At 56.0% G+C, this 16,120-nt stretch overlaps 2 protein-coding genes across 6 annotated transcripts; one reads left to right on the forward strand and one right to left on the reverse strand.

Annotated features, from left to right (window-relative positions):
* Positions 1 to 4,285: 4,285 nt before the first annotated feature.
* Positions 4,286 to 9,757, forward strand: PRSS57 (serine protease 57; the record flags this gene model as incomplete). The annotated part of the gene is made up of 5 exons (XM_079773265.1): positions 4,286 to 4,364; positions 4,806 to 4,959; positions 6,244 to 6,388; positions 7,878 to 8,141; positions 9,127 to 9,757. The coding sequence occupies 5 exons, from the start codon at positions 4,286 to 4,288 to the stop codon at positions 9,337 to 9,339; spliced, it is 855 nt and encodes a 284-aa protein (XP_079629391.1). The 3' UTR covers positions 9,340 to 9,757.
* Positions 9,758 to 9,893: 136 nt separating this feature from the next.
* Positions 9,894 to 15,961, reverse strand: FSTL3 (follistatin like 3). 5 transcript variants are annotated; one of them, XM_079773262.1, is made up of 5 exons: positions 15,752 to 15,961; positions 14,209 to 14,394; positions 11,970 to 12,185; positions 11,214 to 11,441; positions 9,894 to 11,123 (listed from the first exon to the last, which is right to left on the reverse strand). In XM_079773262.1, the coding sequence occupies exons 1-5, from the start codon at positions 15,852 to 15,854 to the stop codon at positions 11,068 to 11,070; spliced, it is 789 nt and encodes a 262-aa protein (XP_079629388.1). In that variant the 5' UTR covers positions 15,855 to 15,961; the 3' UTR covers positions 9,894 to 11,067. The 5 variants fall into 5 exon arrangements, with proteins under 5 accessions (XP_079629388.1, XP_079629387.1, XP_079629389.1 ...); XM_079773261.1 differs by having other exon boundaries at positions 9,894 to 11,126; XM_079773263.1 differs by having other exon boundaries at positions 9,894 to 11,441; positions 14,209 to 14,265.
* Between the last annotated feature and the right edge of the window lie 159 nt (positions 15,962 to 16,120).

The following is a 16,120-nucleotide window of genomic DNA, read 5'->3' on the forward strand; positions in this document are numbered from 1 at the left end:
GCAGGACCTGTCACTGCCAACATGTAGACTGCGGCCCTGACTTCCCAGGTTCTTATAAGAACTCTAGTCCCCTGGCCCCAAACACACTTACTTACTGGGGTCTGGCTACGGGGAGGGCAAGGAAGAGAGATTCTTCTAAACTATTTTCTTGTAAGTAAAATAGTTCTACTCAGCAGGTGCTTAATAAACGGATGTGGCCGAAACCGGTTTGGCTCAGTGGATAGAGCGTCGGTCTGCGGACTGAAAGGTCCCAGGTTCGATTCCGGTCAAGGGCATGTACATTGGTTGCGGGCACATCCCCCGTGGGGGGTGTGAAGGAGGCAGCTGGTCGATGTATCTCTCTCATCGATGTTTCTAGCTCTCTATCTCTCTCCCTTTCTCTCTGTGAAAAATCAATAAAATATATTTAAAAAATAAAAAAATAAAAAAATAAACGGATGTGTGTGCAAAGGGAAATAGCTTTCGATGGGCTCTAGAGAAGCATCAGGATGCACCCCAGAGGGCACAGGGACACTGCTATCTCTGTTTACACGCCTTTTCATCTCCCCCTTTTTACAATGAATGTACATTCATTTAGCATTAAAATAATGAGATAAATTAGCAAACTTAAAAAAAAAAAAAAGACCCAGAGAAACATCAAGGGCCCTGGGCTTGAGTCCCAGCTCAGAGCCACATGTGCTGTGTGACCCTGGGTCTGTTTCTTAACCTCTCTGAGCCTCATTTCCCCATCTCCTAGGGCAGCTGGGAGGGTTAGCAGAGTGAATACACAGGAAGGGCTTGGAACAGGGCCCAGCACACAGTAGCTCAGGGTTTGGCAAACTATTCCTATAAAGGGCCAGATAATAAATATTTTCAGCATTGCAGCCGCAGGTCTTCCATTGCAACATGAAAGCAGCCAGAGGCAATATTTAGTACACGTATTGCTCAGCAAAAGGAAGCTGCGAGTAATTCCATCGCTGCCCCTCTGTCTCTGTGTTCATTCAGTCCAAATTGAACACCTACTGTGCACCCAGCAGGGTTAGGTGCCAGGGATGCAGGAACCTTGTCCTCAGATAAATGGCATTATTTTTTGTCTCCTAAGTAAATGATTCAAGGTTCTAGGGATGCTGGATGCATTTTGTTTAAAAATAGGAGGAAGAGGGCTGGCTTTGGCATCACGTACACTAAAATTGGAAGGATACGGAGAAAATTAGCATGGCCCCTGTGCAAGGATGACAAGTAAATTCATGAAGTTTTTTTTTTGTTTTGTTTTGTTTTTTAAAGAAGCCGGTCAGGTGTGGCTCCGTGGTTGAGCATTGACCTATGCACCAGGAGGTCACAGTTAGGGCACATGCACAGGTTGCCCAGTAGGGGGCGTTCAGGAAGCAGCAGATCAATGATTCACATCATTGAGGTTTCTAGCTCTCTCTCCCTCTCCCTTCCTCTCTGAAATCAATAAAAATATTTTTTTTTTTTTAAGAAAGAAAATAGAAGGATGGAGAGGGACTGTTGGGAGCATCTCCCCTCCCACAAAACATTCTACACCTTTCTCAGCCCTAAACTTTCAAGGGCTCCCACCTCCCTTACATCAAAAGTGAAATTCCTTCCCACAGCTCTCAAGGCCCTGCCTGGGAGCCCCAAGACCCCAACATCCACACCCCAGACTCAGGCATGCAGGCAGTTGCTTCCTAGAGGTAGTGACACATGAGCTGGGGAAATCAGGTCAGGCAGAGGTGGTGGGGAGAAGTATCCCAAGTAGCAGGGACAGCCCCGCAAAAGGCATGGAGATGGGACAAGGCAGGGTGTGTCCTGAGCTAGAGCAGTAGGCTTGAGTTGACCTTTCACCCTCCAGAGAGGCAGCCACATCGCCCGCTCCCTAATCCTCTCTGCTCAGTGTGCTGCAGCTCCCATTCCTCTGGGCCACACCCCCTCCCTGTACCACTTGCAACCACGATTTCCATGATGATGCCTCTTCTCCTTCCACCTCCTTAGCCACCTCTGCCCAGCACCCCTGCCCCTGCTCTGAACCCACCTCACAGCTTGGCTGCTCCGGGACATCCTCTGGGGCCCTTGGACTCCCGGGGAAGTTTCACACTGGGCTCTGTGCAGGCCCCCAAAGCCCACTCCTCCTCTATCCCTGAGTCAGAGATCCCTTTCCCTCCCCCTAGCCCTGACTTCAGCTCAGGCCTGTGTCTCCCACCCCAAAAGGGGCCAAGGAGGTGTAAGCTAAACATGAGAGGGACTGTATCCCAGAAAAAAGGGGCTCAAGCTTCCCCACCCCAGCTTTATAACCCCAAACCTCAGGCCCAGACTAGGTCAGGCCCTTTACAGAGCAACATGCCAGAGCCTCGACTCCTGCTGTCTTCCTGGCCTGTTCCATGGCCCCGGGATGCCCGGCCTTCACAGGCAAGGGGAATGGGGACCTGATGGGGCTACCCAGCTCTGGCTGGTTCAGCATTGGTCCATCTACAGATCAACAGAACCCAAACTCACTCCCCAGGAGGGCTTGTGTCCTCTGCACCTGAGAATCCTCAGAAAAGAAATTAATATGACCATGAGTCAATCTCTTCAACATACAAAGAGCTCTAACAAATTAATAATAAAAGTAAGGCCCTAGCCGGTTTGGCTCAGTGGATATAGCATCGGCCTGCAGACTGAAGGGTCCTGGGTTCGATTCTGGTTAAGGGCACATGCCCAGATTACGGGCTCAATCCCCAGTAGGGGGCATGCAGGAGGCGTCCAATCAATTATTCTCTCTCATCATTGATGTTTCTCTCTCTCTCTCCCTCTCTCTTCCTCTCTGAAATCAATAAAAATATATTTTAAAAAATAATAATAGTAAGTGTTTAGTAAAGGGAGCTATTATTATCATTACTAGAGACCCGGTGCACAAAATTCATACACGGTGAGGGGGGGGGGGGTCCCCTCAGCCCAGCATGCATCCTCTCCAATCCAGGACCCTTGGGGGATGTTTGACTGCCAGTTTAGGCCTGATCCTGGCAGTCGGACATCCCTCTCACAATCCTGGACCACTGGCTCTTAATCGCTCACCTGCCTGCCTGCCTGATCGCCCCCAACTGCCCCCCCACCGGCCAAGTCACCCCTCACTGCCCCCCCTGCCAGCCTAATCAACCCCAACTGCCCCCCCACCGGCCTGGTCTCCTCTTTCTGCCTCACTGCTGGCCTGGTCGCCCCTAACTGCCCACGCCTGCCAGTGTGGTCGCCCCCAACTGTCCTCCCTGTGGACCTGGTTTCCCCCAACTGCCTCCCCCACCGGCCTGGTTGCCCCACACAGCCTGCTGTTCAGTCATTTGGTCGTCCCTCACTAACCCTCCTGCCAGCCTGGTCGTAGGCAGCCATCTTGTGAGGGCGTGAGGGTTAATTTGCATATTACCTCTTTATTATATAGGATTGTTGTTATCATCATTGTCACTGTTGTTGTTGTGTCTACTCTGACTGGGAAAGCCACCCAAATCCTCCATGGGAAGAACAGTCAAGGACTATAGTCCAAGAGTTCTGGGCTCACGACCATCTTCCATGCAGCCCAAACAAACCAGACTCCCCTCTCTGAACCTGAGGTTGGAAAATGGAAATATTGACCCCCATCCAGCCCATTTTGCAGGGCTTCTGAGAGCTTGGTGAGTTGGGACCATGAAGGACAGTTGTCTGTTTCACAACTGCTTATCAGATGGGAAGGAAACGGGCCTGGCTGTGGGTAGAACTGGCCCTTGGCAGGAGCAATAGGAGCTGTCCTGAGGCTGCAACCCTGGCCTCTCACTCCCTCTCTGTATGACCTTGGCCAAGGCACTTAACCTCTCTGTGCCTCAGTTTCCCCATCTGTAGCATGGGGATAGAAACAATACTGACATCCTCGGACCACTCCAGGACCAAATGAGGTTCCACACACCTGCAGCTTCAGTGATGCTTATATCAACCCCCTCAAGGGTGTGTGGCTGGGGGAACTGACCGAGGCCTGGGGAAGATGCTGGGTAAACTGAAGCACAGGGAGGGTAAGTGATCTCCAGGGTCCCAGGGACTGGTGGAGCCAGGGTTTGCCTGGGCAGGCAGCCCCTTGCTTCCCCCACTGCTGTTTCCTCCTGTGCAATTACGATCAACAACCCCAAGGCAGTCAAATCATCAGTTTCCCAGTATCACCAGCTCAGATCTGAGCGTTGCTGGTGGGGGCTGAAGGGGCCTCCAACCACAGACCACAGCTGAGTTCCCCCTTTCCAGGCCGTTGGGTGAGGGCAGGTGCCTTGGTCCTCAAACCTCTCAGGGAGACTTCAGCCTTGAGAAGTCTGGGGCCATGGGGCCTGGGGCGGAGGGCTGGGACCAACTTTTGCTGACTATGGCCACTGCTCTGATGCTGTCCATGAGGCTTCCAGGTGAGGATCCCCAGGAGTCCCCATATAGAAGCCAGACCAGGAACTCCCCAGGTACCCCAAGGCCCCCTCCCAGACCTACCCCAGGAAATGCTGAGGTACCCCACACACGGGCCCTGACTTGGTGCAGCTACACAACCCCTGGCTGGTCTCCCTCTAGGGCCTCACTGGGGAGTGGGGTGGGAGGCCCAGCTGGGATCTTGACCAGGCGCAGGTGCAGGCGCAGGTTTTCTGGGGTCCAGTCCTCCTCCTGGCACATTCAAAGGCCTTCTCTGGGCTCCTCGTCACTCACTCTGTGTCCTTCTGCGTCTCTCTTTCTACCTCCGTCTCTGTCTATCTCTGACTCTTTCTCCCTCAACTCGACCCCCATCCCATCCAGTGCGTAAGCTGTCCCCATTAACCCATCTTCTGCCCCTCCCAACATACCCCTCCTCCCATCTGCAGGCTCCTGGGGGGCTAGGATCATTGGGGGCCGAGAGGTGGCCCCGCACTCCCGTCCCTACATGGCGTCGGTGAAGTTCGAGGGCCAGCATCACTGCGGTGGCTTCCTGCTCCGCGCCCGCTGGGTGGTCACAGCTGCCCACTGCCTCAGCAACAGGTGAGCCCACCTGGGGGCCCTCCTCCTGCCTGCTGCCACTTGGGACCCCAGGATGCTCTGGCTGTATTTCAGGGGTGGGAGTGGTGAGGGGTGTTCCTGGTGTGGGCATTGCTACATTCCAGGTGGGGGCGGGTTGGGATGGCCAGATCCCACCCCCTTCCCTGGGGGTCTCTTGAAGGAGGAGGCATCTCTGGGGCCAGCTTTATGGGACAACAAAGGGGAAATGGTGGGGCTACCCCCACCTTGTCAAGGAATCTCCATGACAATAAGTAGATGTTATCATCGCTGTGCTTGGTTTATAATAATTAATAACATTAAGATTGAAATTATTGAAAAAAGAAAATTTCCTCCAGATTCTTCCAATGATCTAATAATTAAATCTACATGAGACAGATTAACAAGGGAAAATAACCACATTTAATACATACATACATGTGGATGACCCACATACGGGGGCGGGGGAGTCAGAGACCCCACATCCATGAGAGGTTCAGGAACAGAAAGGACAGATGAGGTATACATGTCACCTGAGCTAGGGATGAGGTCAGGTGCCTGAGGCATCAGAGGGAAGAAGGGTCATCCTCAAGACCTTCAGTAATTAGAAGCTTGCCCTGCCCTCTAGATAGGTCATAAAATGTTCTTTGGTGGTAAGGCTCATTATGGGCCAGGCCCCCAATTTAGATTCATGTAGGTGGTTAAGCAAGAGGCAGAAGTTTCTTGTGAGCCCAGAGGGTCTTAATGGCCTTTAGCTCAAAATAATCCACATGCCAGCCTGGCCAGTGTGGCTCAATGGTTGAGCTTTGACCTATGAACCAGGAGGTCACGGTTGGATCCCCAATCGGGCACATGTCTGGGTTGCAGACTCGATATCCAGTAGGGGGGGGCGTGCAGGAGGCAGTCAATCAATGATTCTCTCTCATCATTGATGTTTCTCTCCCTCTCCCTTCCTTTCTCTGAAATCAATTTTTTTTTTTTAAATTCCAAATGCCAAAGGGGCACATCTTGGGGAGGCATGTTCTGAACCCCTTCAGAGATAATGTTATAATTGAGGTGGGGATTATAATAAATATGAACATATCCAATCCGTCCTAACTATAGCTTAGTTATTAGAATTAGTATTTCAATGATTAGCGTTAATACTGTCATTGAGGTGGGAATGAAACAAACATAATTATTATCAAGGTTAAATGGATTGCTGTGCACCAGTTTTGCCAATGGGGCTACCACAGCCTGTGATAGGCAGCCTTACCCCCGTCTCACTCACTATACCCCTCCCGGCTGCAGAGACCCGCGAACCATCCTGGTGGTGCTGGGGGCTCACAACATCCGCACCTCAGAGCCCACCCAGCAGGTGTTCAGCACCTCCGCTGTCATCAGGCACCCTGACTACCAGCCCACAACCCACGCCAATGACATCTGCCTGCTGCAGGTGAGCTTTGTGGGGAGGAACACTGGATGTAAGTCTGACCTGTCCCAGCTACTCCCATGATGACTGAACCTGTTTTAAAATAGCTGAAGGACCCTGAAACGCCTGAGTCAGGTTAAGTCTTTACTCAAATGTCCCCTTCTCAGGAGACCTTCTTGGACGACCCCCTCATCCTGCAACCTGCCCTGTCCTGCTGTCCCTTCTCCCTGCTCCACCTTTCTTATGTCCAGCACAACTGTCACCTGCTCGCAGCACCTGCACATTTGCTACGTCACCATTGTTCACTGCCTCCTCTGGACCCGAGGACAGGAATTTTTACCTCGTTTATGACCATTTATGGCACACGGCAGGTGCTCCATGTTCAGGCTGGTAGGGGGAACAAACGAGGCACTAGGGCCATGAAAGACCTCAATCCCCTGCTACTTGGGCCCTTCTTGGGGTTTTCTGGCCAGGAAGTGGCTTCACCCATAAATGTGAATTTCCCTCTGCTTCCCCATGAGGCGTGCCCTTTCAAACCACCCCCCTGCAGTTCCCAGCCTGGCACCCCAAATCCAACTCTAGGAACCGCCAGGGCCTCTGTTTCAAAGGGAGAATGTCCCAAACCTGCCCTCCAAATGTGTTGAAAAATTGAAAGGGAAAGATACTCAATATGACTGAATGGGTCCCTAGGAACAGGAAGGTCTGGGGTGGGGGGCTCTCTTGGCAAATAAAAAAGGGGCAGTGGATGTCAGCAGCTAAAGCCTGAATTTTACTCACCTGTGGGACCCCAAAGCTTGGAACCCACTGCTCTGACTCACCCATTCCATTGTGCAGATGGGGAAACTGAGGTTGGGGGTGGTCAGGGATGTGCCCAAGTTCTGGGGGTGTGTACCAAAATTAGGGGCCCGAGTCATTCATTCCAAAACTGTTGATTGAGTGCCAACTATGTGCCGGTCAGCAGGGACACAGCCAGGAACAAGCCATGGGGCTGACCCCCTTAAAGCCTTCAGTCTAACCGGGTGGCAGCTGGGTAAACTGGCCTTGACAGGGGCACATGGCTGCCCAGAGGAGGCACCTGCCCTACCCTGGGAGTCTTGGAAAGCTTCCTGGAGAAGGTGGCGTCTAAGCTGAGACCTGAAAGTTGGATAGGAAAGGTGCTCCAGGTGGGGGTACAGCATGAGCCAAAGTGTGGGGGTGGGCCCAGGACATGGCAGTAAATTCATTCTTGCTAGAAGGGAGGACTTATGGGGGGGCAAGAGTTTTATTCCAAGGGGCAATGAGGAGCAATGGGAGGGCTTAGAGCAGGGAAGGAGATGCTGTTTAGAAAGACCATTTGGGTTGAGCGGGTAAGGGCTGATGGACAGGGGGCAGGTGGTGGCAAAAGCAGTGGGCCTTCTGAGAGCCATTGCTTTCTCTCCGTAAGGCCAAGAGACCAGGTGTCACAGATGGGTAAACTGAGGCAGGAGCCGTGGTGATGGTTTGGGTGGTCCAAAACTCAGTGTTCTCCCCGTAGCTGAACAGCTCTGCCATCCTGGGTCCTGCAGTGGGGCTGCTGAGGCTGCCAAAGAGGGGCACCAGGCCGCCCAGGGCCGGGACAAGGTGCCATGTGGCCGGCTGGGGCTCTGTGTCCAACTTTGAGGAACCGCCACCCGGGCTGATGGAGGCTGAGGTCCGCGTGCTGGGCCTGGACGTCTGCAACAGCTCCTGGAAGGGCCAGCTCAGCCCTGCCATGGTCTGCACCCACAGTGGGGACCGACGGCGGCGAGGCTTCTGCTCGGTAAGATGTTCATTGTCCATCCCTCCCACTTGCCATATGGGGAAACCAAGGCCCACAGAGAAGGGCAGAGCTGGGCAGAGCCTTGGGAACCAAGTCCAGCTTACCCTAGACCAGACCATGTATGGCTGTGCAGTGCACAAAGAGCTACAGATTTGTGTATTTATAAACGGTATCCAGAACAGGCAGTAACAGCTCCTGCTCCTAATACCCTGGCCCTGGTGCAGAGGAAGAAACTCAGCCTGGAGGATCTTTTGTTTTAGGCAAGAGAGTTCAATGGTTCAGAACACAGGTTCTGGAGCCCAACTGCCTGGGCCCAAGTCCAGACTGTGCCACTTTCCAGGCCTTGGAAAAGTCGCCTCACTTCTCTGGACCTCACTCCATCTTCTCCATCTGTAGAACTGTCACCTCATAGGAGCAGAGCTAATTCCAGATGACAATTAGGGTGCTAGGACCAGGAGGGGAGGGGAAGGGAGAAAGCAGGAGTTTTAGGGTGAGTATTCAGGAAGGCTTCTCTGAGGAGAGCACCTTGGAGCTGAGACTTGAAGGAGCCTTAAGATCTGAGGGAAGGCATGACAGGCCGAGAGACGGTCACCGGGCTGCCACGCACAGCTGTTCAGGTCTGTACTGCACAAACAGCTGCAGACTTCTATGTTTATACAAGCAGTGTCCAGTAGGGGGCAGTAACAGATCTCAAAGACACGCAAAAGCTTAGCGGCTGATGAAGTTTGGCTTGCTCCAGGAACAGCCAGGAAGGCTGGTGTGGCTGGAACCAGATGAGTGAGGGAGATGTGGGTAGAGATGTAGACCCTTCAGGGTCTTGAAGGCTGAGGTGAGGGTTTAGTCTTTGCTGTAAGAGCAATAGGGGGCTCATGGAAGGATTTTTGAGGGCAGGAAAGGGCCCTGGTGGGCATTACATGTAGAAGCTCCTTCAGGCAAAGTGAGGCTGAGAGAAGAACCCCTGACCTCACCTTTCCTTTCATCCCAGGCGGACTCCGGGGGGCCCCTGGTGTGCAGGAACCTGGCCCATGGCCTCGTTTCCTTCTCTGGCCTCTGGTGTGGCGACCCCAAGACCCCAGATGTGTACACACAGGTGTCTGCTTTCGTGACCTGGATCTGGGATGTGGTTCAGCAGCGACCCCACAGCCCCCAACTCAGCTCCTCACCCAGGACCACTGGGGCCCCCACAGGAGCTTCCTGAACCACAGCAGCACTGTGTATACAAATGAGATGACAACCCATGCAAACAGCTTTGGCCTGGAAGATTCTGTGGCTGGGACAGGGGGTTCACAGAACCTTCCAGGGAGCTTGGGGCGGGGGGAGGGGCGCGTGGGGGGAGGAAGAAGGGGCATAAATTCCAAACAAAAAGGGCCAAAATAACTGAATAAAATGTTAACTGACAACCAGACATGATGGTCTACCCACATCCCTTGAGTTTCTTCTTGGCCTCAAGGTGGTTGAGGGTCCAGATGAGCCGCTTCCTCCCTGAGCCACTTGCTTGGCCTCCTTTCTCTTCCACCCACTCCCACCACCACTCTACCTGTCTCAGCCCTCTCTCTGGGTGCTGCCCACTGCCCAGAGACAGACACTGAGGCCAAGATGAACAGTGGCTGCCCCAAGGACATAGGCTCATGCTCTTCCAGATGCTTCTAGAGCCCCCACTTACTACCCTAATAGTAACCCAGGCTCCAGACTAGTAACCCTCTACCAAAGTGGGCAGCACAGAGGCTCAGAGAGAGAGGAGCAGACCAGGAATTGGCCTCAAGGTGGCTTTTTACAATCTTTATTTCTTTGGTGAGGCAGGACCCCAGGGCGAGGAAAATTGCCTTATTATTGGGTGGCTTGGGCAAACGCACCTACTCAAGGACACTTTTCTGGGTGACATAGGTAAGGCACTTCCTGGGGGCTGGGAGAGGGTGGGCACACTGCCCCCTGAGCTCCTTGCCCCAAACTTGAGGAGCTGAATTCCCATATCTGGTCTGATCCTCTGGTCTACACAAAGGCACAAGGAGGTGGCTTTGAGTGACAGCCCAGGAATGCAGGGAATTGGCCCTAGGCTAGCGTTGGCTGGGGTTGAGAACCCTGAGCCCAGCTGGTGGGCAAAGAGGGTTCACCTAGGAACTAGGCCTAGAGACCCAAGAGTGGGCCTCATGATAGCAGGGGGTCCTGCGTCTGGACCTCACCTGTGGACGGGTCAGCAGGCACTAGGGGTGCTGTTCAGACACATAGCTCCAGGAGGCCAGGTGTGCAGTGGGCCTTGGTGTCTACATCCCACCGGGTGAGTAGGGGCTCCTGGGCCCCAGGAGATCTCACCAGAAGTGGAATGGGCCCTGTTCGGAGCTAATGCTGAGCTGAGGCTTGTGTCAGGAGGCATAGACAGTGCCTCCCCCATCAGGGGATAAGCTGGGCTTTTCTCAGGGGCCTTTACTGGACCTACTGGGTTCATGGAGGCAGTGGGGAAGGAAAGCCCTGAATACTTGGGTTGCCAGGGGACAGACTGCTTCCTTGGCCTGTCCAGGGTTCTGAGCATGTTCTGAGGTTCATGTATATGCACCCAGGTTGTGGACCCTTCCTTATCCCTTGGTTCCTGTTCTAGAAGACTAGGGTGCCTTTTCATTAATTGCTGGCAAAGAACTCCCAGCCCTCTCAGTGGCAGTGATAATTAATAGTTATTCCCGAGGGAACAGAAGCAGGGTCCTCTTGAACAGTAATAGGGTGTTTGGAATGGAGGGCTCACCTACCAGCACTGCTCCCAGGCCTCCTCCCCCCAATTCTTCCAAGATTTGGTTGGGGGGGAAGGGTCCAGGGCTCCTGCAAGTGGTCGGGTCCTGGCTCTGGGGAGTGTCCATGGGACATAAATTAGGCTTTGCTCTGGCAATAAATAAAATGGGGGAGGCCTTGAACGCCGGGCCCAGGCCACCCTGTTAAGTCACACAAAGTTCTCCTCCTCTTCCTCCGATTCAACATCTGCTGGCTCAGGGGTGCCTGCTGAGTGGGAGGGACGAACAGAGAAATGCGGGTACGGAGAGGGGCTGGGGCCTACAGCCCACCACTGCTCCCCGCTCCGCCCCGCACCTGCGCAGCTGCCAGGGTGTCGCACGCCAATGGAACGGCCCAGGAAGCAGGTGGCCTGGCGGAGGTGGCACGAAGACATGTAGGTGATGTTGTTGTTGCCGCAGAGCTCCTGGCCAGGGCTGGAGGGCGCGGGGCAGGGCGCAGCGCGACACATCACGCAGTGGGCACTACCTGTCTGGTCCACCACACACGACTGTGGCCGCTGGCACACCACGTGTGCGCAGGACTCTGTGGATAGGGCGCCAGGGTGGGTCAGGGGCGCCACCTGGATGACGAACCCGGCTCACAACACTGAGGGCACCCTCAGGCCCCGCCTCCTCGGTTGTGGCAGAAGCCACACCCCTTCAACGAGACCCATCCCACACCCCAAGTCCACCCTCAAGCTCCGTCCCCGCTTACGGCACCCTCAAGCCCCTGAGTCAAGCACCCATACTTCTCACCCCATGTGAGCCCCAGAACCCCTTTCCAAACTTCCACCCTACTCTTCCTTATTCTCGATCCCACAAAAGACCCAACCCACTGATACTCTCTCAGCAGCATAAAGACTCCCTTTATTAGACTCCGCCCACGACCTCGCCACCTAGGCCCCGCCCACCACAAGCCCTGCCCCAACCCTCAAGACCTATACCTACACTGCAAGGCACTAAGCACTGGAGGCCCCGCCCTCCCTCAGGCCCCGCCCTCCCGCACTGCGCCCCGGGTACTGAGGCGCCCGTCCGGTGGCTCCACCCCCCAGCAGGCCCCGCCCCCACGTACTGCGGCAGCGGCCCCGGTACATGACACGCAGGTCTGGGTGGCCGCGGCAGCGCGCTGCGCGCAGCTCACACTCGTCACGGTAGGTGGCGCCGTCGGAGCCGCAGACCTGTAGGCGCGCCGGGAGCTCTTCGCAGTCCGGGGTGCACTCGCAGCGCGGGCGGCCCCCCAGCATGCGGCAAGCCTTGCCGGGGCCGCACTCCACGCCCTCGCACGAATCTGCGGACACAGGACATGCGCCCGTGGGCTGGGGCTCGTGGCCAGAGGTCTTCTGAGTCCACGGCGCCTCGCCCCCTTTTCTGAGGGCTAGAGGCCGGGCCGGAGTGGGGGACTGTCCGAAGTCGGGGCGCACCGCGAGGATACTGGTTCGGGGTCTGGGTGGGGGTCTGTTGTGGGAGAGATTCAGCCACTGTCCTGGTGGACGCCTGGGGCTGGGGGCTGTGTCTGGAGGCGGGGCTCAGTGTGGGCGGGAAGGGCGTCTCTGCCCCAATCTTGGGGTCCAGCCCGCTCTACTGACGTCTGTTCCCTGACTGGACTCGCGTTTCTGGGCAGGCCGGCGGGAGGCCCTGCTGCGTCAGTCCGGGGGTAGGGTGGGGGGCTCCACCCTATCCAGACAGTGTCCTTTCCCCTTGCCTGCCAGAACCTCCCCAGAGGAGGGGACAGGCAGGGCAGGGCGGGGCGTTGGCGCCTGACATGAGACTCATTTCCTGGGGGAGCGGGCCTCCCACAGTCCGAGCCCTCTGAACTGGGAGTTACCCACCCCTCGCAGCCCCATTTCTCAGGTAGGGAAACAGGTCTGACCAGGGGAAGTCTGCCTCTTGGGTACCTGCCCCTACACAGGCCCCGTCCTTCGGTCCTTCGGAAATGCAAATCAGACCCCACTCTCGGGCTCTCCCATGCTCATTGCAGCCTCCCACTCACTGTACGAGGTCATGCTGCTTGGAAAACCGAGGCCCCTCACTGCTGTGAGTGGAGAAAAGCCAGGAGCACCTCAGCATAACTCCAGGCCAGATCCTGGATGGACATCCCCACCCGCCCAACTCAGTTCTGTTGCTGGTGGGTCTAGAGGGCAGACTCTGAGCAAAGTTTACATTCTAGCCTCAGTTTCCCTGTGTATAGAGTGGGGCTGATGGGGGACCCACCTTACAGGATGAGCATAAAATAAGTGGATGCTACTAAGAGAATGGATTGTGCCCCCACATTGGTTACCCATGCCAGGGCATGTGGGCTGCACCTGGGCGCCGACCGCCCACATACACATCTGGAAATGTTCTGTCTGTGTGGCTTCATACAAGAGGGAGAAGTGGGGGCTGAGTTCCTGTCCCCAAGGCCAGAATGGGGGGTGGGGTCCTGGACCATCTCATGTCCAGGCCAGGCATTTTTTGAAGTCTGTCCTCCTCCCAGAAGCCAAAGGGGGTTCTAGAGTGAGCCAGGGTACATGGCGTTGACTTTAGGACCACCCAGGCAGGCTGATCTGGGATTAATCACATCTCAGAGCTCAGCCAGCCTCCTCAGCTTGGCCTTCTTCAGGTCTGCAGCCCTCAGCTCCAGCCTCCTCCCTGCTCCCCTGCCCTGACCCCACCCACCAGGATCTCACCCCAGGCTATGGTCTCTGCTGATGCTCTCCCCCCTTACTTTCTACAGCTGACAAACTCCTAATCATCCCCCAACAACCTGTCTCTAATGCCCACCTCCTTCAAGTCATGTCCCTTCCGGGTCCCTGCAGGTTCAGCCCTGACCACAGGGGTGTGGGAGAGCCCTAGAAGAACTCCTTGTCTGATGGAGGAGGCCGCATTTCTCAGAACATGGTCCAGAAGGCACATGATTGCTAAACATGCAACTGGGGTCCACCACAGTTCCCTGGAATCCGTGGGGTTAAGGGCAGATAAGGATAGTTGGGACCCTGAGTGTGGGGTCACAAACCAGAACGGCCAGTCAGGAACATCTACTTTCCCAGGAGCTAGTTGTGAGTTGAGTATACTTCCACCAGGTGGGGTGCAGGTGGGAAAGGCCATCCTGGCAGAGGGCTTGGGATAAGTAAAGGCCTCGAGGATGGAAACCAAGCTGAGCTGGTTTCCTGAATCCTCAACTGAAGGGAGCTGAGGCCAGGATCCCCTCCACAACTGCTCCTCTCAGCAGCCTCAACTTCCTCCTGCATGCCCCTGAGACAGGAAGCTCACTTCCAGCAGGTCCACCTTCGACTATAGTGACCTTGGATTGTGGCTGATGCCCGGGGTCTCACCTTTGCAGGGGAGGCAGTGGACAAGGCCCAAGAAGCCCAGGAGGCTGATCTTGTTCCCTGGGTGGGTGAAGTTGGACCAGGCGGTGTCAATGTTGCCAGAGGCACAACACTCAGCCTGGCTCACATCAGTCTTCAGCACCAGGCTGCAGGTGGCCTCTTTGCCCTGCTGGAGCCAGCAGACACCACCTGTGGACCAGGAGGGCAGTTCCTATGGGACCAGAGGTGCCCTCCTGTACCATTCCTGATACCCAAGTCTAGACCTTCCACCCAGCTCCCAGCCCTGGGGATGCATATAGTTGGTACTCAGTAATTACTACGAGGGTGATCTACTCCCAACCTGGGAAGGGGGAGCTCCAGATCCTTTTGGGATCCTCCTCTCTGAGCCTCATCCCCCAACTACTCCACCACCAACCCCTAGCCAACCCCCAACCATCCTGGAAGCTCTCCTCTACCCACGCACCCTCTTCATCTCCCCCCCCCCCCACCCACCCACCCAGGCCTGGCATCTTGCCCAAACACCCAGAGCTGGATGTGTCAGGGTCAGTAGGCTCTGGAGCTGCCTGCCCTTTGTCTAAACAGCACCCGAGGGCATGCAGAACCCCCTTCTCCTTGCAGCACTGCACACACCCCCCCCCCTCCATAGCCTGGACTGCCTCTTACTCACTCCAAGTTGGGAACATTCCCTTTGCATGAGCTCACTGTCTCCCCGGGGACATGGCCTTCGGGGAGGGGGCTCCACTCTCCCTCCCTTCCCTCCGTGCAGGACTAGGTGGAGCTGCTGGGTATGGGGGGTGGTGGTAGATGGCCTCAGTTTCTTCACCCTTAAATGGGGGTAGGAATAGCCATGGCCCCCATCCCAGAGAGCTCACTGGTTCCCAGGTGCTGTACTAAATGCTTCCCAGGGACCAACTCTGGGAAGTCAGCACCTGGTTCTCATAAAAAGGGAAACTGAGACCAAGAGTGGGGATGTTACTTGCCTGGCGTCTCCCAATGAGTGGCAGGTAGGACATCTAATGACCCGTCTGCCTAAGCCAGACCCAGGGAAAATCTGAAGCCCCTGCTGGAGGTCCTGGGTCCGGCCACCAAGCCCTGCCTCTCTGAGGTGTCAGGACCCAGATAGTACGGGTTCCAATTCTGGATCTGCCACTTACAAGCTGTGTGATCCCAAACCTCAGTTTCCCCCATCTGGAAAACAGTCATGATGAGTTCCCACACCACTGGACTGTTATATGGATTCAGGGAGGTAAGAGACAGACACTAAGCGCTCAATAAATGTCAGTCCTTGTGACTACTATTGACCATAATTGTGAGAGAGTCACATCTGTTCTGCTGACCTCCTGATTACCCTCTTTCAGGCCCTTTGGGGCTGGGGGAGGGGGAGCCCCAAGCCCTCCCGGATTCAATCTGCAGCGGCCTCTGGTCATCGCCCTCCACCTCCCAGCTGCCACCGCTGCTTCGACCCCCAACATTCCCCCCGTCCGCATTCCGGGCAGGCCCACGTGGGTGGTCCACCCCACCCGCCTCTTCCGGCCACCCCACTCACCGGGCGAGGGGTCCCCCGAGCCCACGGAGCCCACGAAGCCCACGGCCCAAGCCAGGGCCCCCCAGGGCAGTGGCCACAGTGGCCCGGGCGCCCTGGGACGCATGGCGAACACAGAGACGGCAGCGGCGGCAGCGGCCCCCGCGTCGGACCGGGACGCGCAGGCGGGCAGCAGGGAGGGCGGCGGCACCGACTTCCCAGTGCTCCGGGCCGGCGCTCCCTATAAAGGTCCCGCGGGCGGGGCCGGGCCGGGGCGGGGCGCGGGAATGGCGGGGCACGAGGCAGAGTCGTGCGCGATGAGTGCAGGGGCTGGGCCTGGCCACCGGGGTGGAGGCTGGTGGGTGGTGGCCCCGACCTGGGAGCCTTACTATG

This window comes from Cnephaeus nilssonii, assembly GCF_951640355.1.
Source record: "Cnephaeus nilssonii genome assembly, chromosome: 5".
Lineage (NCBI taxonomy): Eukaryota > Metazoa > Chordata > Mammalia > Chiroptera > Vespertilionidae > Cnephaeus > Cnephaeus nilssonii.

Coding starts and splice junctions, on each gene's coding strand:
- FSTL3 (XM_079773260.1), bottom strand. CDS start 15,854: ATGCGTCCCAGGGCGCCCGGGCCACTGTGGCCACTGCCCTGGGGGGCC. Junction 14,395..15,751: donor CTCGGGGGACCCCTCGCCCG/GTGAGTGGGGTG, acceptor CCTGGTCCACAG/GTGGTGTCTGCTGGCTCCAG. Junction 12,186..14,208: donor CCACTGCCTCCCCTGCAAAG/GTGAGACCCCGG, acceptor CTGTGTCCGCAG/ATTCGTGCGAGGGCGTGGAG.